The sequence below is a fragment of the Sus scrofa genome, chromosome X (genome assembly GCF_000003025.6).
Source record: "Sus scrofa isolate TJ Tabasco breed Duroc chromosome X, Sscrofa11.1, whole genome shotgun sequence".
Taxonomy (NCBI): domain Eukaryota; kingdom Metazoa; phylum Chordata; class Mammalia; order Artiodactyla; family Suidae; genus Sus; species Sus scrofa.
This window is the reverse complement of record NC_010461.5, coordinates 107,079,164-107,100,515: the sequence shown is the minus strand read 5'-3', so window position 1 is coordinate 107,100,515 and position 21,352 is coordinate 107,079,164. Positions and strand designations below refer to the sequence as shown.

Genomic DNA, 21,352 nt, shown 5'->3' with positions numbered 1-21,352 from the left:
TATTACAGTCTCTTACCATTTGCTGCATTTCAAATAAAAGGAACTAATGTTACCTAGAAATATTTTAGTGGTATTTTGGGTGAAGAATTTGAAACATGATGACTTTTGTGTTGGAATCATGTGTTCATTTACAAAAATGAGCCTTTGTGCTTTGTGTCTACCTCTTGCTACCATGGCCAACTCAGTTTTTCATTGAAAAGCTTTTTAAAATACCAAGTTTTCATGGTACCGAGGTGAACCACAACAGAATCTAGATATGTAGTTTTACTACTTTATATTGATTGTTTAGCCTTAGTATCACAGGCAGAAGCCCTGAAAGAAGAAAATGACAGCCTCCGTTGGCAGCTTGATGCCTACCGGAATGAGGTGGAACTGCTCAAGCAAGAACAAGGCAAAGCCCACAGAGAAGATGACCCAAACAAGGAACAGCAGCTGAAACTCCTGCAGCAAGCCCTGCAAGGAATGCAACAGGTAAAGACATTTTGGTTTTCTGAGGTTTTTGAAAGAATAGCATCAGTTCCTCTCCTGTAAAAGGGCCCCCACAAGCAAAGAGAATAGCAAACCTCTTATTCTTCTTGATATTCTGTTCTCTAGCATAGCTGCGGAAGGATTATATGTTGTAGTTCATGAAATATTCTGGCTAATACAGAGATAGCAGTGGATCACCAATTTTCAAACAATGTACATTCAGTTAAAAAAACTTAACAGGAGTTCCTGTCATGGCACAGCGGAAACGAATCCAACTAGGAACCATGAGGTTGCGGGTTCGATCCCTGGCCCCGCTCAGTGGGTTAAGGATCTGGCATTGCCGTGAGCTGTGGTGTAGGTCGCAGACACGGCTTGGATCTGGCATTGCTGTGGCTCTGGTGTAGGCTGGCAGCTGTAGCTCTGATTAGACCCCTAGCCTGGGAACCTCCATATGCCACGGGTGCAGCCCTTAAAAAAAAAAAAAAAAAAAAACCTAGAAAAAAGACCAAACTAAAGATTACCATGACCTCTCAAATAATCTTTTCTTTATGCTTCAGAAGGTAATTTGGGATTTGGGCACAGTCTCCGGGTTCTTATCAAGAACCTCAATTACTTAGATATGAAAAAAAATGCTGGTGAATAAGTAGCTAGTTGATACAATGTTACGATGTTAAATAATACAGTCTTTTAGAAGAAGTGTGAGGAATCCTACCTTTGATTTGGGTAGAAGAGGGGGTGTTTATGGGTTTTTAAGTGTTAGTGCTTTGGGGCACATAATACCAATTTGCTTTTGTTTTGTTTTGTTTTCACAGTCATTTATGTGAATGAGTTTACCTGCACATTATTCCAAGTATAAAAAGTAAAGTAAATAAGTGCATCCAACTGTAACTGCATTCAAATACAACATTGTGTAATAGATGCTCAATATCTAGAAGTTTTCTATAACCATCACCACAGCAAGCCTCCTATTTGAAAGATATCAACATCTGTCCCCATTATCGTAAAGGAGAAGTACTTCTGAGTAAGGGCACCATCCTCTTCTGTATTGCCAGACTACCAGCCATTTTCCTTACAACTTAAATTGTGTAATAATTTTTAATTGTATGCCTTGGAATTATCTAGGGCAAGCTTATTGATGGTCAGAAATCACAAATTGTGAACAGGGAGTCTCTTCTGGAACTGAGAGCCCCATGTTCCTATTACTTCTGCTACCATTGTATTCCTATGTGACAAGGATTATCACATTGCTATTTCACCTTTCCTATTAGCAAAATGTGTGAAGTAATGCTTACCTCCCTTTTACTGTCACCATGGAGTTTAATTAGAACATGTAAATTACATCAGCGAGCTTTCCACCAAAAATATATCTCCTCAGCTAGACCTAGAATTTTGACAGTGTATATTATACGGTGACTTTTGGCCCTCCCAGTGATCTTTTGGAAGCCTCTGAAAAGCAAAGCTTTGAAAACATTTTCCCCTTATCTTGATTTTTAAACCATTCCACATAAGAAGGGTTCTGCTACTTAAATTCAATTTAAAACTGATGAAATTTTTTTCATTCCCTCACTTCAGAAACCTCAGTGAGACAATTAAGTCTCTACCTCTCGAAAAAATAATTTCACTCACTTTGATTACTCTTTATTGGAAAATAGCCTTTTAAACAATGATAAAATTTCTCCCATCTTACCCCCAAGAGATGTATGGTCTAATATGTTGGTTAAGAGCATGGGTTGTGGGCTTGACTCAGCCTGGGTTTAAATCTCATATCTGGCACTGACTATCTGAATAGCTTTAGGCAAACCACTAAACCTCTCTAACCTTCAGGACTATGTATCATAGGGTTATTGTGAGCTTATATGAGATCATGCGTTCAAAACCAATTGCACAGTACTTGGCACACGTAAGTTGCTAAATCCATAGTATGCGTAGTAATCATTAATGATGAATCTAGTTCCTTGCCTACTGATGAGGGAGCTAACATTTGTGAAATTTGGATTCTTTACTACTGCTCTTACAGAAATTGAACTTGGCTTGAAAAATGGCTATTTGCAAGAATGCTTTACAACATTCAGTTCTATGCAAAAATCAAGATATCATCTACATAGTATTAACTGCACCCTACCCTTACATCTGGCTGGAATAGGAAAGTTAAGTGATTAGATCAATTAGTTTCTCAGATTCTTTCTGAAATATAAACAAATCCAAAAGAAACTCACAAGAGCCAGATAAAGGAATCTCAAGTGAAAAGTATCTTGATTTTCCCTGTAGCATCTCTGCATGGAGAAATGATTGTGTGCACTGGGGGAAAGTGAGGCAGGCCTGCCTAATACCTAACTTCAGCCAGGGTTTTTAAGTGAAGTGTGGCTCCTCAAGACTTGATTGTCTTTGGTCTTTCTTGTAGCATTTACTCAAAGTCCAAGAGGAATACAAAAGGAAAGAAGCTGAACTTGAAAAAATCAAAGATGACAAGTTACAAGTGGAAAAAATGTTGGAAAATCTTAAAGAAAAGGTACATGAGTCCCAAGTGACCCCTTTTCCTTGCCCCCTTCCCCTTTTTCAGTGACAATGAGAATGCCCTGGAAGTTCCTACCTATAGGTATCAATGTGGAATGTTTGGTTTATTGGGAGTAAAAGCTCTCCAGGGTAACTCTTGAATCCAGGGCTCTGCTTTGAGCTATTAGTCCTTGGCATTTCTGAAGGTTCTGGAGACCGTCCTCTTCAATGAATAAAATATCTTCCCATTCCTAACATTCCTCAGTCGTCCTTCTCAGAGAAGCTCAGAGTATGCACCTCATCCCTGCTTCATCTAGTCAAGCAGCCCTGCTACTCACCTGACTGCATGAAATAGGGATGAGCAACACAGAAAGCCTGTGCGACACAAAATACCTTTAATTAAGCATTTCATTAGACGAGGAAACGCAAGGACAACTAGAATGTAGACATTTCTTTGCAGACACTCCATCTAGTGTAAAAAGGAGCCGCTACAGGTGAAAGAGCCAAAACCAAAAGGGAAGAAACTTGGTAAGCAAACAAGGAGACACAATATTCTAAAGCTAGGTAATAACAACAGGGAAGACAAAATGGGACTTTGCCTAATGAGAGCCTGCAGCAATAAGAACCACCAGTTAGGACCTCTGAGACAGTCTAGCAACTTCTCAATGGATAAGTGTATCACAGCCATGCACTGGTGCCCAGTCTGTTTAAGGTGCATAAAGTCTACTGATGGTATCTCCCTGTCATACCTCTCTAACCTCCCTTATGCCTGAACATCCAACTGAGGTTATCTTCTGAAAAGAAGTACCTGCGGACCAGAACTGCCTGATTTTAATGTCCCAGAAGGAAGAGAAGATTAGGAGCTTAGACCAAGTGCCAGAAACCAATTCCACAGTTCCACAGTTCCAGGAGCTTGTGCTCTTTATCTTCTGTGCTCAGCTCGGGAAGATGCAATGCATACAGGCCCTGGGTGTGTTTGCCAGCATCGTGACTTCCCCTAGAGTACCATTAAGAACTGGCAACCTTGGTGTAGTTGAAACAAATGATTGAAAGTGTTTTCTTCTAGAGGCCATTTGCAATATGCTTTTAATTCTTCCACTTCATAAAGCCAACTCGCTTTCCAGTTTTGTGGGTGCTATTAAAGAAATGAGCATAATCCCAGACAAATTCATTTGTCAAGCATTTAATTGAAAAGTGCCAAAGCTGCTCTATTTAGCAGGACTTTCCTCAGACTATCAGAGCTTCTAAAATGTCCTAGAGCTGCTACTTAACTCTGTTTCGCTTCTTACACAAAATGGAGTGTGTAGCCAGAGACTATAGACAGACATGCAGTTATACTAATGATATTATGCTTAGCATCACTCTTTAGTGACTGACATCACAAACAGACTTGAAATTTTTCCTGTAAGCAGCTCTCTGCTTTGTAAAGTATTTCATTTAAAGAAGCAAGCGGTCAAAAGGCATAGAAGAATCTTGCAATATTATACCTAAGTCTGTTTCCCATTTTGAAACAAAATATACCATGAGGTGGCAGCTAAAGAGGACAGGGAGAGAGACCCAACTGATAATCAGAAAAATGTGAGTCAGAATATGTTTTGATCCCGTTATTTTAAGCGAAGTTTCCTTCAGAGAAAGTCATGACAGTTCATTATAAACTGATCTTCCCTGGGAAGCTGATTTGTGACCACATATTTCAAACTGACACAATTAGGTTAGGAAGCAAAGTACCGTCACATTAGACTGCAAAAATAATTTCAGGTTGAAAGGAAAGCAATAAGTTTTGGTGAGGAGGCATCTTTTTTCTTTTTGTTTGGGTTTCTTGACAGTAAACCACAGTGTGAGTTATTGTCAGTGTTTTGCAATATAACAATGTGACTTATGTCTGTCTTACCGCAGAAAGAGCTAGCTCTTTGAATCTGCTAGTAAAATTCAAGGTGATAAGCATCTCTTCAATATACCTTCTAATTTTTTAAATGCCAGCTATAATAAAATTGAAATCAGGTTTCAGTAAGGCTATGTTTTGATTCAAGATGGCTAAAACGTCTCAGGATGTCTTCATATCTTAAATCAACCCCATTTGCTAACTCTCATACTTAAGAAATGGCTTCCTGGATCATTTAATGTTTTAAGGGGGTTAGAAGCAGATGTACAGCCCATGGCTTAGAAGTGAGTTGGCAGTTTAAATCAAACTTGGCATCATGGTTACTGACTGGATTGGATTCTAAAGGCCAAAGATTGAGTAGGTCATCAAGAAAGGTTTCCCTCTGACTACGGCCTGGAAGCCTGTAAATCCACAAAACAACTTGTCTTGCAGCAAAGACCATTCGTTTCATTCATGGGCAGCATCTGGAAGCTTTGAAGGCATCGTTAAGGAAACCGGTCCTTGTGGTAGGAAAGAAGTGACAGAGCACCTGAGTCAGCCATGATCTGCTCCATCTCTGGAACATTTTCCCCGCACTCCCTTTTACAACGGCATGGAGACTGAAGCAGTAATTCTTCTAGTTCTTCTTCTGAAGGCTCTTCCTTCACATTTATAATATAAAAAAGATGTTTTCAGTACCCAAAGAGAGAAAGAAAGATCCAAGAAAGATCTGGAGGCATCTTTCATTTTCATTACTGGTCATGAATTTCACCTGAGTATCCCTTATGAAACATACCCATTATGCTCAGAAAGAGAAAACTTTCAACAACAAGGAAGGCCACCGACCAGTGATATTTTTGGTCATGGTCATTTCTTGCTTGTAAAGTCATAAATATCCTAATTGATAATGTCCTTATCAGAGAAGAGAGAGAGAGCTGATTGATAGTCAATAACCAGAAGCTCTAGTTTTTAGTTCTAGAGCTAACAGTTGGTTACCCGTGAGTAGATCAGCTACATTATAGAGTCTCCCTTCAGATATGGGACTTACCTTTAGCAGACTGTGGACCTAAAATAAAAAGGACTGGTTCTTTTAACACTGAGTGGCCTGGGATGAAATCCTGGCTCTACCACTTTCTAGCGATATGATCTGAGGCAAGTTACCTAATTTATCTGCACCTCACTTTCCTCACCTGTAGAATGGAGATAAAACATATCTCACAGTACCTGGCATCTCATAGACAAGAAATATTGGACCTGGGTCCCCAGACTACTTGGATAGAGTCAAGAATGATAAAGGCAGAAGGGAAAAAAACTAGTGAAGAGGAATGTCAAAATTTGTGTGTTTTAAAGCCTTATAAAGAAGCTTTGGATCATCCGTGATGCTTTTGTAATTTATGTTATTTTCCCTCCCATTCAATAATCAAAATTGTACAGTACTGCTTTTGAGATGCTTTTAAGAAGTTCCCTGCTGTGTAATTGAAACCAAGTCTGTTCCCACATAAGGTGCACTAACCCAGAAGACATATTATTCCCACAGGAAAGCTGTGCCTCTAGACTGTGTGCATCGAGCCAGGATAGTGACTACCCTCTGGAGAAGACCCTGAACAGCAGTCCTATCAAATCTGAACGTGAAGCACTGCTAGTGGGTAAGGAAGTTAACACATTCAACATACATAGAGTACAGTGAAGCTGGGGGAAGGATTAACCTAAGATGAATAGGCACATGCCAAGCATTTATGAAGCATGACAGTGCAAGGACTGAGAGTCCTGGAGCCAGCAGGATATGAACAAGTACAGATTTCCATAAAAATGCTAACAGCAGCTCCCAGCCCTCTCCAGGCTCCTTGTGGCCAGTGCCACATCAAGTGTGTCGGTATAAGCGCTATGCTAAGGGGGGGGGGGTCCGCTAGAGAAACACATTGTAGATTTTTTTAAATCTCTCTGCAAACAGACAGTGCAGACAAGGGGCAGTGCAGACCTTGTCTGGCAGAGAGCTTCGCCAGATAAGCATCCAGAGAAAGTGTGTGTCTCTCAAGTTTTTCCAGGTTACTGGCAGATGACTCAGGAGGCTGTCTGTGGGGTGTTGAATGCTAGTGGGATCTGATGAGATAAATAAATGCTAGAATTGCTCTCATTACATAAAAATTTGTTCACAGAGGCAAGACAGCATAAAAGGTTAAGAAATCAGACAAAACTGGCCTGTCTTGACCCCATCATTTCCATCCTAAGCTTCAGTTCCTCCATCTGCAAAAGAGATGTAATATTATCCATCTCAAAGGGCAGCTGCAAGTATTAAATACAGTAATTCATCTAAATCACTTAGCACAGAACCCAGCCCATAGTAAGCCCTCAATAAATGAGAATCACCTTCTTTATCATTCCTATGTCAGCGGACATTTATGTTGCTTCCATGTCTTGGCTACTGTAAATGGTGCAACTATGAACATTGGGGTGCATGTATCTTTTTGAATTATTGTTTTCTGCAGATACATGCCCAGGAGTGGGATTGCTGGGTCATGTGGTACTTCGATTTTTACTTTCTTAAGGAAACTCCATACTGTTTTCCATAGTGGTTGTATCAATTTACATTTCCACCAACAGTGGAGGAGGTTCGCTTTTTTCCACACCCTCTCCAGCATTTATCGTTTGTAGACTTTTTGATGGTAGCTATTCTGGCAGGTGTAAGGTGATAGGTACCTCATAGTAATTTTCATTTACATTTCTCTAATCATATGTGATGTTGAGCATCTTTTCATGTTCGTTTTGGCCATCTGTCTGTCTTCTTTGGAGAAGTGTTTATTTAGATTTTCTCCACATTTTTAAAAATGATTTTTATTTTTTCCCATTATAACTGGTCTACAGTGTTCTGTCAGTTTTCTACTGTATAGCAAGATGACTCAGACACACATACATATATACATTCTTTCTTCTCCCATTATCAGGCTCCATCATAAGTGACTAGGATAGTGCCCAGTGCTATACAGCAGGATCTCATTGCTTATCCATTCCAAAGGCAATAGTTTGCATCCATTTAACCCCAAATTCCCAATCCATCCCACTCCCTCCCCCTGCCCCTTGGATTTTCTCCCCATTTTTTGATTGGGTTGTGTTTTTTTATACTGAGCTGCATGAGTTGTTTGCATATTTTGGAAATTAATCCCTTGTAGGTTGCATCATTTGAATATTTTCGCCCATTCAGTGTGCTGTCTTTTCATTTTCTTTATGATTTCCTTTGATGTGCAAAAGCTTTTAAGTTTAATTAGGTCCCATTTGTTGTGGTACACATATACAATGGAATATCACTCAGCCATAAAACATAATGAAATAATGTCATTTGCAGCAACATGGATGGACCTAGAGACTATCATATTAAGTGAAGTCAGACAAAGAAAGACAAATATCATATGATATCACGTATACATGGAATCTAAAATGGCACAAATGAACTTATTTACAAAACAGAAACATACTCAGACTTTGGAAAAAACTTATGGATACCAAGGGGTAAGGATGCGGGGGGAGGGATGCATTAGAGGTTTGGAATGGTATATGCACAGTATGGTATATGGAATGGATGGCCAACAGGGACCTGCCGTATAGCACAGGGAACTCTACATGATATTCTGTGATAACCTATGTGGGAATGGATATGTGTATATGTATAACTGAATCACTTTGCTGTACAGCAGAAATTAACACAACGTAAATCAACCATAATTCAATAAAAATAAATTTTAAAATTAAAAAATAAATGAGCACCATTTTGCACTTCCAGCACTATTCATAACTGCTGGTTGACTTTATATTCTATTTGGAGAACCATGGCTAAAATATTCAGTCATTTAAAAGGGGCTAATCTTGGGTCTCTGCAGATAATCCTAGCTGCCTTCTAGGAAGCTGAGCCACACAGTAGCCCCACCCATCTCTAAAGTTCTCCACACTATTTATCTTCTGCATATTTAAAGATATATCTGTCTCCTTCAGTAATGGATATTGCACTCAGATTTAACACTTTGATATGTTAATAAAGATGCACAGGGGGATCTGCCAGTGAGTCTTCAAGAAGAGTGACAATTTATTTCCGTTTTCCAACTCAAAGTTCTTAACAAATTGGCATGGCAACAGGGAGACCTGTCAGAGAAGATCCAGAGGTAGGAGGAAGCCTCTGGAAATGGATAGTTCTAGAAACAAAGATTCTTAAGATGTTTCATGTTTTGTTTTGTTTTTTGAGAAAGTAGTCTTAGCCTGACAGAAAGGAAAATCTATTTTTTAAATTGGCTCTTTGGGTGTGAACCCACAAAAACTGCTTAGTGTTTTGAAACATATGGAGTTATTTTTTGGCGTTTGACAGCCTCTCTTGGCCATAGCATCTAGAATTTCTTTGAACATGGACTGTCTTCAGAATTTAAGTTTCTCAGTTTGAGTCAGTGTTTAGAAAATCAAGTCATTTAAGAGTAAAGTAATGTTATAAATAAGAGTATCCATTTTGAATAGATTTTTCAACACTACCATCAGTTCCTCCTGCATCCCCTAGCCCACCCACTTGCCATCTAATATTTGGAGAATTTTCACAAAGAACTGATTTGAACTTCAAGCTACAATTTAAACTTGTGATACTCTTTGTCAATTGCTTAAAGCGACAGACAAGTTGTAGTTTATGAACCAAATCAAATTTAGTTTTTATTTCCTGGCAGTTTTCAGCAAACTCAATTCTGGTCTGTTTGATATACCCAAGAGCTTATGAAAGGAAATGAATTCAAAAAAATTACATTAAAAAAGTAGACTTTTGAACAATTTATATTCTCCATGTTGCCAGAGAAGGAAGTAGTGTTACGACAATTAACCTAATGGCCAGAATAAGCAAAGCAGTGTGTGTAGCCACCAATCACCCTAGAGTTATGCCAAATAGAAATCATGCACTTTCCTGGAGGCGGTAAACTTTTATCTAAGAATTCTGTTCCTTGAAGAGATTCAGGGCTCTGGGGACAAACAAAATGCTAGTCACCACTTGAGTGAATGAAATGTTTGCCTTTTCTCTACAGAGCTACTCGCAGTCTAAAACCCAAATACAATCAGCAGATTGTCTTGTGAAAGGCACAAGGTTAATCAGGCAAAGTACATGATTTATACTTTTGCCTCAACAGCAAGACATTATTAAATGTATAAGAGGCTCAAATCCAATTTAAAGATGGTGCAGAGGAACTGTAAAAAACCAACACAGTCTAAATTCATTGTAAAATGTAGAACTCAAATGGTGTTTAGCCATCATGAATGATGGTAGTGACACCTCAAATGCCATCTTTTCTCTATACAATATAGTGTAGTAAGAGGCAGTACACGTGGTGGTTGAGAGCAACTGTCTGGGTTCAAATACCTGCTCTGCCACTTACCAGCTGTGTGACCTTGGGCAAGTTGCTTAAATTTTCTGTGCCTCAGTATCCCCTCATCTGTGAAAGGACAATGATAATACCTACCTCACAGTGTTGTTGTAAAGATTAAATGAACAAAATATATGTAAACTTAGAATAGTACCCAATATGTAATATGTTGTACACATGAGTTGGCTCTTGCTATACACTATCAAGCAGCATCTCTTTTTTTTTCCACTGTAGAGCATGGGGACCAAGTTACACATACATGTATACATACTTTTTCCTCCCATTGTTGTGTTGCGATGTAAGTATCCAGACATAGTTCTCAATGCTACACAGCAGGATCTCACTGTAAATCCATTCCAAGAGCAATAGTTTGCATCTGTTAACCCCAAGCTCCCGATCCCTCCCACTCCTTCTCTCTCCCCCCAGGCAGCCACAAGTCTATTCTCCAAGTCCATGATTTTCTTTTCTGTAGAAACGTTCATTTGTGCTGTATATTAGATTCCAGATATAAGTGCTATTATATGGTACTTGTCTTTCTCTTTTTGACTTATTTCACTCAGGATGAGAGTCTCTAGGTCCATCTGTGGTGCTGCAAATGGCATTATGTCGTTCTTTTTATGGCTGAGTAGTATTCCATTGTGTATATATACCACATCTTCCTAATCCAGTCGTTCAAGCAGCATCTTAAAGACTGCAGTGCTCGAGTGTAACTTCCATGGTATTGTCTCCATAGGGATTATCTCCACATTCCTTCATGTCCACCCATTTGGAGCAAGCATTGAATACATCTGCTCCTACTTGCACCGTCTTGATAATAAGGTATGTGGGGGCCTGAGATGGGCATGCAAGGGCATGTAGGGTTCTTTGTGAACAGGTGATCTCACTCTCCTCAAGCATAAGTCAGTCATTAGTAATCACTCTAAGGAGATTCCCCTCACCTATACGGTTTCAGTATACGGTTTCTCTCTTACAAGCAGAGTGACCATCTGTCCCTGTCTGCCTGAGACTGAGGGGTTTCCTGGGACTTGAGACTTCCAATGCTGATACCAGGGAAGTCCTGGGCAAACCTGAATGTGTTGGTCATCCTACTTCCAAGATAAGTCTTAGAAGAATTTTCCTCCTTTCTCTTAATTTACATATTAGACACTAATTAACCAGTATTTCTCATCAATCAAACTTTTGCCCTGGGCCTTTAGCCATTAGCAAATATTAACTTTCAAAACTGGAAGTGTTACTCCAACACACCTCCCGACCATCTGTAATGCCATTGTCTACAATGACACAATCAAGGCAAGGGCAAAAAAAAGTTGGAACAGTAAGTCTGTAATAGAGACTGAATATTTGCTCGCAGCTAATCTCATAGGTCAGTTTCTTCCCTGGATGCTGTCCTGTGGGGAGCGCACAAAGAGTAAGTGCCAGTTCCCTAGAAATTCAAGGATACATGCCTCATAGAGGCAGTAGAGGACTCTTGATCACTCAGAATAAATCAACTCATGATACACTTTTTTTCAGAAGCAGCACTCACTTAAACCTGCTCGTAGATTGTACTCTCGTTTCACAGGATCTGAGCCTTTTGAGAAGTGCCATTGGAATGCAGGTTCTTGATAGCTAGATGTCCAAACTGTTAAGACATTTAAGCATATGTCCTCTTAAGCAGAGGCACTGGCCCATTTGGGAATCCAGCTATAATGACACATGCTCCTCACGGTACTTGTTTTAGTTCTAGCTAGCACTCCCCCACCTCATCATTTATCTCTGAGAAATGATGCTGTTTCGCAGTTAAGTGGCCAGCCCATTTGGCAGTGAAGGGAGGGATGGAATGGAAGCACCAGGACCAAGGGGTCTGTTGAATTGGTTTGAAATTGAACTATGTGTCGGTAAAAATGACCTGATTTTTTAATTGCAAAAATAATGCATACGTATTCTCTTTAAAATGTAAGTAATATAGAACTACAGTAAAGGCAAAGGGCCAGTTTCCCACAATCCCACCCTCAAGGATAACCACTGTTAACAGTTTGGCATATCTTATTTCCAACCCTTTTCTATACATCTGCTGCACCTATATTGTATTATATCTCTCTAAACATTACATATTTATGTGTTTTGAAATGGGATTCAACTCTACATAGTACTCTGCAGTGTGCTTCTTGCACTTGACTGGATACAGTCCCCTACTAGCAATGGGGGGAAAGCATGACCTCACTCCTCATCTAGTCCCAGTTCCTCCTGAGCAGCTTCCTGCCAACACAGTGCCAGAGCCTCCCAAAGAGATCCTGCAATGGTACAAACAGAATTCAGGGGTCCCTCCCATCAACTTTGAGAATATTCAGTATGGCAGCAACTTTGTTTGAGCAAGTTTCTTTGAGAGTCTCCTAGTGCTCCTCAGCCAAGCCCTAGTGTCCAGATTCAATTAAGACAGTTGCCGCTAATGTAGGCATGAGCACCTGAAGCAAGCCCTAAAGGTTCACAGATTTGGTTTTGTTTTTATATTGATGAGAGAGAGAGAGAGAGAGAGGAGGGAGACAACACACAGAAGTAGGGACACAGAGCATCCCCTATTCCTGTCACTTTTCCTTTGTGAACCAAGACATGTGTGAAGAATTCTGCTCTGGTGGCAGCCATTTCTGCCTCCCTCCTTTCCCCCAAGGCCTTGCAGCTTCAGTGGGCCTGTGCACAGCATCACCAGCACTGATAAGCCCTCCTTCAGCTGGCTGCAGACCCGGGCCTCTCCACACGACTGACACCAGCTTGTTTCCTTAGAAAGCTTGCTCCTGATCAATCTCAAAACATGCCAACCACAGTGAAAAAAACTGAGTCAGGGTTTAGGAGTGGGATCTGCAAAGGGGCACAAAGGAACTTTGGGGAGGTGATGGAATGTTCTAAAACTGAAATATGATGACAGTTACACAATTGTATAAATGTACTAAAGTTCACCAAGTGTACATGAAAAATGGGTGAATTTATTGTATGTAAATTATATCTAAATAAAGAAGTTACAAAACACAGAAACATAAAGACAGCTCAGTGGGCTCTGGGGGTCACAGCAGCAGAACGCTTCCATGTGGAAGCCACTTGGCCAACACCTTCACATGCGCAGAGGGGACAGTCAACCCCACACCCAGCACATGCCCGTGAACATTCTAAAGCTGATGTGGGGAGCACTGGGGAAAAGCCAGATTAGGTAGGTGGGACTGTTTTTGAATGGAGATGTCCCCTCTGTCCCACAGATCTGCACCAGTGACGTAGAATGTCTCATGAGCCGACTCCAACACACCTTCAAGCAGGAAATGACTGGAGTTGGAGCCAGCCTGGAGAAGAGATGGAAATTCTGTGGCTTTGAGGGCTTGAAACTGACCTGAATCCTTTTGCCTACCAACCTGGGATCCTGAAAATAAATGTGTGTTGGACAAGCTTAGAAAGTGATTCGTATTTTCAATGGTTATCAAGTGGAAATGGCTTTGAATTTGTCAATTCATTCCTGGAATATCTTTGGAGTTAAAATAAGGATCCTAGAGCAGCACCTCGAGCTACAGGCCCTGTAAAGAATTTGACTCAAATCTCAAGTGCTGTAACTCCCTCCCTTTCTGTCAATTGGTTGTCTCTTTTTATTAGCAGTATTTAAAAAAAGGCCTGAGGCTAAAGAGTATTTGGGGTATTTTCAGTGTGTGTACTACTGTTGTAGACTTCGGTATTTTTTAAACACTGTTAAGTGAAATGTTTTGATGATTTGTACGTGATTGTGTTTCAGAACTTCTCTTCGCATTAATGTTGCTACTGGTGAGAGGAATGAGAGGAGCACTAGGGACTCTATAACTGACACTGTTTTTCCGATCCCAAGTAGGCCAGCAAATGGATGACACATCAGTGTCTTCTAGAAGGTGCTTGACCAGGTTCACCTTTGAAAAGATAAAGCATGGTCTGTGGCTTTTTGCAAAATTACTGTGAACCAAAAGTTGACAAATGTTTCAAAGTTATTTTCTCTAATGTTTCAGAAAAAAGGTTCATTTCAGAATTTTTTTTTTTTAAATGTAGAGGTATTCGCAGAAACCAAATGTCCAGTATGACTGGCATGTGTATGTGGTATTCAGAATCGCCTTGTAAATAGTCTGCTTTTAAAGGAGGGCATGTTTAGTTTTCTATAAATTAAAACACAAGCGTGTGTGCACACACACACACACACATACATACACACACACACACACACACACACACACACACACACACACACACATTAGCAGAGGGATTTATTGTAATATGCTTTCCCCTCTGGCCTTCTTACAAAGCCTGGTGGTCCCTTTTCTTCTGCTGTCAGTGTGTTCAATTGCAAACCATGTGCTGCTGTAAATACTATGTTTACTTCATGCTGAATGTTTGCAAAGACTTGATATGAGTACTAATAGAAAATTCTTGGTAATGAATAAATAGCAGACTAGGGTATGTGAGGCTTCCTGCAAATAGGTCAGCTCTACCTGGAGTGCTCAGTGCCTAGGACTCCTCCAGGTCTGCGGTGCCCATCAGCAGATTATATTGGCAGAGTGGACGCGGACCAGTCATGAAGTCCTGCTTGATGGAAAAGAAAGGGAAAGGATGAGGACTGGGGCTCATATCCTGAGGCAGAGATGATCTTTCCTTCTGTGGTGTTGGTGGTGCTTGTAATACATAAGCATGCCCTCTCCTGAGTCTTGATTGAGAATAAGAGAATGTACTAGGTAAGCGGAGCCAATGAAGAGTATTTCAGGAAAATACTTTGTAAATCAGATGTCAGTAGTGTTCAAAGTTGTATTTTTAAAAGATAAATTTTCCTTTTTTATACCTCAGTTTGGTGTCCTGTTTTGAATTGCTTGCTCTCTAAGTAATCCTTTAGTAAATCATCTCAGTTTCTTCCTTTGAGTTACCAGAATATTGGAAGAAGATGCTAAACCTTCTGCTTTGACAGCTAGAAATAGGATTCCACAGCAGCCCATTCATGCTGAAAGCTGGCTTCCCCTTAAGCACCCAGCTGTGGCACCAGCAGGAAGCGAGAGTTATTTTTACGCTAGCTTCCTCACTGAAGCATCTCTGTCATCAGTGCTACAGAAGGCTTTGATTCATCACTCTCAGGGGTCCTGGAATGCCTTGTTTTAATAACATCTATGAAGTCGGGGGAAATCTGCCACCGATCAATTATTTCTTATTTAAATAAGTTAAATAAAATACATTTTAAAGCACAAGTGCCAGACCCAGGCCCCTTGGTCTCCCTCACTTGATCTGCTTGTACTACCAATGCTCTCTTCCTAGTATTCCTGCCCACTTAGTCCAGGTGGACTCCTCCCTGCCTGCTGGAATATACTCGTTGTAATGGTGAATTCTGGACACTGTCATGCCCAGTTGCTTGGCCAAACACCCACCTAGATGTTGCTGTGAACGTATTTTTGAGATGTGATTAACACTTACACCAGAAGACTGTGAGTAAAATGTCTTGTCCTCCATAATGTGGGGAGACCTCATCCAATCAGTTGTAAAAGACTGGAATCCTCCAAAGGGAGAAGAACTGTTGCCTCCAGATTGCTTTGGACTCAAAACAACAGCATTAACGCCTGCCAGAATTTCTAGACTGCTGGTCAGCCCTACAAAATATCAAACTTGCCAGCCCCCGCAATCACATCAGCCAATTTCTTATTTAAACATCTCTCTCCCACCCCCATGGAGAGACATACATATAGAGAGACATATGCATATGTGTACACACACACACACACACACACACACACACACACACACACACACCCATTGATTTTGTTTCTTTGGAGAATCCTAATGCACTGGTCCAGACTTGTTAAAATGTATAAAAACAGAATATGTTTGCATTGTATGACATAATCAAATGGCAGCACATACCATCTCTCACAATCCTTTTCATTCACCATAGAAATCTATTAAAGAAGCTATTTTTTCCTTACAGTGCTCAGTGCTATTTATTGTTCTGTTGTTCCTCCTGAGTTTTGAAATTTTACTGTTTGGTTCTTTTCAGGAGATACGGTAATTAGATCTTTCCAGATGATAATGAATAGAAGCTTCCTTTTATTTTACAAATGGTTGTTTCATCTCCCTTCCTAGTCCTGTGACATCGCCAATTCTGATTTTTTAATATTATCAAGTGGCTTCTTAAATGTCTTCAATGCAAATGGAAAAGTTAATTTTCAGAGCCAATCAGACACTTCTTTGTTCATGTTATACAGTGTTTGGTATTTAATTGGGCCCCCAAATGTATGCTTTGCATATAATGTAGAATAAACTGTGCTACTTGAAAAGACAGCAGAGATGTGCAAGACCTTTTGACTCACCTGGCAGGACTGGGTGAGCCCTTGGGATGCTTAGCTATCTTGGACGGTCTATCAAAAAGACCTGAATTCACTTTTCACCACAACTGCTACCATCTACTGAGCACCTATTATGCTATCGTGCTGTCTAAAGTCACTTCCTGCCTGTGTGTCTTCAGGCCAGTTCCATGGACACAATAGGAACATCAGTTTTTTAAATTAAGGAGAAATAGTACCTACCCCAGAGAGTCAAGGTGAAGATTCAACAAGACAGTACCTGTAAATTGCTCGGCCAGTGCCTAGCCCAGAATGAGTACACGAGAAAGAGTCACAATTATGATTATGGTTCAGTCAGCAGTAATTACGAGTCATGACCTTCCCCATTTTCAGAAAAATGTCTTTGTGTTCACACCTAGAACTGTGGGGCCACATTTTGCTGTTGGGCCCTGAGAAAGGAAATTCAGCTGTTTAAACATATTCTGAAGATTTTACTCCGTCCCAGGCACTCTTCCAGACACTGTGGTATACAAAAGCAGTATGACTGGTCCTTGCCTTCAAGGAGCCAGAAGCGTGGCCTCTAACACACTGAACTTAAATCCTTCATTGTTTACTTAGTACTTCCTGGTTTCAGCTGAGACTTGGAGGTGTAAAGCTACCCATTTAAGTTCCTAAAAGGCACGGATGAGATTTGAATCTTGGATCTGTCCGGCTGAAAACTCTAAACTTTCTACTGCCCCAATCTCCTATTTAACCTTCCTATCAACCTAATTGGTAAGAATTATTGTAAGCCCTATACTGTTATTCTCATGTCATTATAGAGAACATAATATGTACATGCCTTGGTCCTAGAAATTCAAAGGGGAACAAAATATGACCTCTTCACCCAAGAGCTGACAGTTAGTAGGGATGCCTGCTAAGTGACACAGTTGTGTACAGGGTGCTGCAGAAGGGACATCAAGGGAGGCTTCACAAATGTTAGGAAGCTTGGAAGATGGTAAGAGGAGAAAACAGACTCAGAGAGGTACACAGCTAATATGGGACAAAGCCCAGGATTTGAACCCAAATCTGCCTGGCTTCAATTTTAGCTCTATTATACCACTGTTCCCAAGGCCACTTTCTAACACTGTCATTTAACCTCACTGAGCCTTTGTTTCTTCATCTATAAAGTGGAAATATAAGTATACTTCCCTCAAAGGGTCATTTAAGAGGCTTTACTCCATGTAAAGTGCCCAGTACTAACTCTGCCTGGCAAAATACATGCTCAATAAGTAGCTACAATAATTATTCAACTAGTAATCATATTAACAAGGCTTTAATGACACCAGAGCTACCTTTTCAGTATTGGGAATCCCATAGAGCTACAGGGCAACTCAAAAGGAGTGAGATCTGCTGGTTCAGAAAAAGTCAGAGGACTTTACTGAACAATGTTCCATCAAAGGTAGGTAATGCCTGGCCCCAGCCTGACATAGGGAAGGAACTTCCTTCTGCTGTCTTATGATATAGCCTCCAGTATCCTTCCAATTTTACCCCTCCCATCACAGGACAGACCACATCCCATCAACAAGGTGGCCAGAGGAGCCTTAATCTTCTCTTCCACATCCCAGGATTGATTACATCATTCCATACCTTCAGTCTGGCAGGAAGCTTTGAAGATCTCAGCTTGCCTAAATTTTCTATCTGGGTGGAAGGTCTCAAAGACATACAGAAGCAATTACTTAGGGCAACAGAAGGAAGGCAAAGGAATTGATGACACACAAGTCTGAGCATTCAAGGTTATAGAACCTTGTGGAGATGATCTCACATCTTGGGTGGAAAATGGAATGCAGGACATAAGAAAGACTGTTCTACCTAACTGCCTTCACACCACGTCCATTTGGATATTAGACTACCCTAAAATTAATAGTCTTCTGGGGCCCCAGACCTCTGCAACCTTAGCTCATTAATATTCCTCAACAAACACCTCGCATTGTGCTTGAAAGTGTTTTCTAAGCAACTCTGGACACTACACAGACATTATGTCATCTGATCTTCACCACACCCTGTGAGCCAGCAGGGTCGGGTGGTTCCCTCCCCATTACCACCTCTAAGGAAAACAAGTCTCAGAAGGCTGAAGCGCCATACCCTTGGTCACACGGCTAAGTGGCTGATGGAGCTGGGGTGAGAAGGCAGGACTTCTGAATCCTCCCAGTTTCTACCCATCTTCAGCTCCAGCCTCTGCCAGGGTGGCTGAGAGAATGTAAAAGGAGGCGTTCTTAACAATTTTGGGTGCGCGTACCCCTCGGGAAGCCTGGTGAAGCCTGTGAACGGTTTATCAGAACAGCATTTTAAAATACATGAAATAAAATACAAAGGAAACCAACTGTATTGAAATACCTTTATCAAAAAACATTTGTGACATAATAACATATGTGCTCCTGTAACACATTAAATAGCAGTGTGTGATGACAGGTCTAATAGCTACTATGCTTTTGAAGTGTATGAACACAAATATTTCAAAAAATCTGCAATAACGTGTGATAAGATAATATCTATGAAAGAGTCACAGGGAATGCTAATGCCTCTGTACTTCATTGCCTACATTTATAATGGAAGAAAATGCTAAGTTTCAGTTAGAGGTTAGTGAAAATATAAATGTATTTTTCCATCCAAATTCACATGCTTCCTAAATTCTACCCACAGTCTCTAGCTTAAGAAAACAAAACAAAACAAACTCCTAATATAGGAGATTGATGAAATATAAAGTGAGCACCCCCAAAGTGGGGCCAGGATTGAATTTCATTAAATACATTAATATTTATGAATTAGAACAGTTCCCATCACAAAGAACTGATACATTTTATAAATGGTAAAGATACTGATTCTTTGTACTTTCGAAACAGTGTAATTCTAAGTCAATGCAAAACTGGCAGGAGGGTCCCTCAAGCCTGTGTTTCTGGGTGAGGGAGTGACAGATGAGCCTCAATGTGAGCAAACACAAAGTACTGCATTTAGGAGAAAATGAGCCAAATGTGATATTCACAAGATGTTAGTCTCCAAACCATCAGTTCTGGCGCAGGAAAGTGATCTGGGAATTGGAGAGAAGTCCCTGAAGACATCTGTCCAATGTGTGGTTAGAATCATAAAAAGGCAACAAATTCTAAACACCTTAAAAAATAGAAACGAAATGTAAGATATTATCTTATCCCCATTAAAAAAAAAAAAAAAAGCTTTGTACCCACTCCAATAAAACTGTGTTTCCATGTGGCTGGGCCTCAAGACTTGAAACTCCACATTTCAGTTCCAATGGTGTTCAAGTGCTTACTCTGTCCAAAACATTCTGCTCGCTAGTAGGGACTCCAAGGATGAATATGACAGGCTACCTGCACTTGAGGAGTTTGAAGATGAGCTCTAAGAATCAAGATTGGTGGGTTTTAAGATATTAAAAAAATATGTTCTACCCTGTGGATCAGAACCATATAGTCCAAAGGAGAAAAACCTGGACTGCTGAATTGTTTTTCACATGATAATCTCCCTCCCCCTCCCCCTCTCTCTGTCTGCCTGTCTGTTTGTCTCTCTCTCTCTCTCTCTCACACACACACACACACACACACACACACACACACACGTGTGTGTGTGCGGCACTAGCTAACACCAGTATTATGATCTTTCCTTGTTTATTCAGCAAGAGAAGTCATTGAGGTACAGAATATTAAGCTATGAGAAAACTGCTGAGAAAGAATATTCTTCCCACCAATTCAACTATACTTGGGACAGTGAAACGGCTGATGCCCTGATAAACATCCTTCCTCATTAAATGGCTAAAATCGGCCTCCAGTAGCCTTAACTACCCAACCCAGGCTTACCATTCTAGAAATGCTGGGGCTAAGAGATGCTCCCCAGACCACTAGCAGAGATGTTACTCTGAATCTCAACTGTCTAAAGGGTTAAAGGTGCCTACCACCTCTGCTGGCCTAACAGCCTGGAGAAAAGCAGGCATTATTGGCTCACCATTCTCCAACCTCTGCCCAAATATGCTAGTGAAAAATACTAGCACAAAATGGCAATCTGGTTTATCATACAGCTAGGTCAGGAGAATTGGAGCTCCTGGTTCTGCTACTGACCCTGAAACCTTAGGCAGGTCATTCAACCTCTGGGTCCCATGAGTGGGACACCAGGCAAAAGGATGCTTGCCTTGCTGGCTAGATTTTTCTTTCTTGCCCACCTAATAGCACCAAGTAAGTCCATGATAGCATCCATCAGCTTGTAGCAGCCAAGGCTGATGAGCATTGCATTCTGGGCAGTGTTCAGAAAGTGACTCTGCACTGTTGTCAACTTGGCGAGCCAGTGATACTGCAGGGCCTGTGACACGAAAGAGTCCTGAGGGACAAGGGTGGTGGAAGGCACAGAGACACTTCTTCGACACCATCTCACATGCGAACCCTTCAGCAGCTATATTCACCCCTTCTGCCCCCAGTTGGCCCACGACTCCCTCCTTCTTCATTTGGAAGGACACAGGAACAAAATAAAAGCATACCTACTGCAGACAACAAGCCCCAATGCCAACCTGGAATAAGACTATGGTCACCTTAGCATAAATCTCTGCTGCATCCAGCACTAGAGTCAAAACCTTTAGCAGCATCTGATTCAGCTGGTACCCATCCTTGAGGCTGTCCTCTGTAGTGGAGTAAAGGAGGCTTGTTGAGTCACTCTGACTCCCAAAGCAGGCTGTTCTCACCCCACTCACTCATAGTAACAATGCTATAATATAAATATCCCAGTTCACATTCACAGGGAAGATGGTATGCCTCACTCACATAAAGGCTATTGGTCCAGAAGTGCACACTTCAGAACAGGATTGAGTGACCCCTCTGGTT

The 21,352-nt window shown here is 40.8% G+C and overlaps 1 protein-coding gene and 1 long non-coding RNA gene across 19 annotated transcripts in view; one reads left to right on the top strand and one right to left on the bottom strand.

The window, feature by feature from the left end:
- The window catches only part of ENOX2 (ecto-NOX disulfide-thiol exchanger 2), a 284,143-nt gene extending 268,005 nt beyond the window's left edge, over positions 1 to 16,138 (top strand). For 10 of the 16 annotated variants that reach the window (XM_021080171.1, XM_021080164.1, XM_021080163.1 and 7 more), the window contains 5 exons: positions 290 to 471; positions 2,870 to 2,977; positions 6,360 to 6,468; positions 10,934 to 11,019; positions 13,428 to 13,559. In XM_021080171.1, the coding sequence (XP_020935830.1) occupies positions 290 to 471; positions 2,870 to 2,977; positions 6,360 to 6,468; positions 10,934 to 11,019; positions 13,428 to 13,559 (617 nt within the window). Of the gene's footprint in view, positions 1 to 289; positions 472 to 2,869; positions 2,978 to 6,359; positions 6,469 to 10,933; positions 11,020 to 13,427 lie in introns of all 16 variants that reach the window. The other 6 variants (XM_021080170.1, XM_013991000.2, XM_021080168.1 and 3 more) reach the window with 4 other exon arrangements.
- LOC102163484 overlaps positions 1 to 21,352 on the bottom strand; it is a 42,979-nt gene that overhangs the window by 10,356 nt on the left and 11,271 nt on the right. The window contains exons 3-4 of one of the 3 annotated variants that reach the window (XR_002340683.1): positions 14,670 to 14,760; positions 13,139 to 13,585 (exon numbers count right to left, since the gene is read on the bottom strand). The exons of 1 other annotated variant lie outside the window; for it this stretch is intronic. This is a non-coding gene — a long non-coding RNA (uncharacterized LOC102163484). Of the gene's footprint in view, positions 1 to 357; positions 454 to 13,138; positions 13,586 to 14,669; positions 14,761 to 21,352 lie in introns of those variants that run through there. One more of the 3 variants, XR_002340682.1, reaches the window with a different exon arrangement.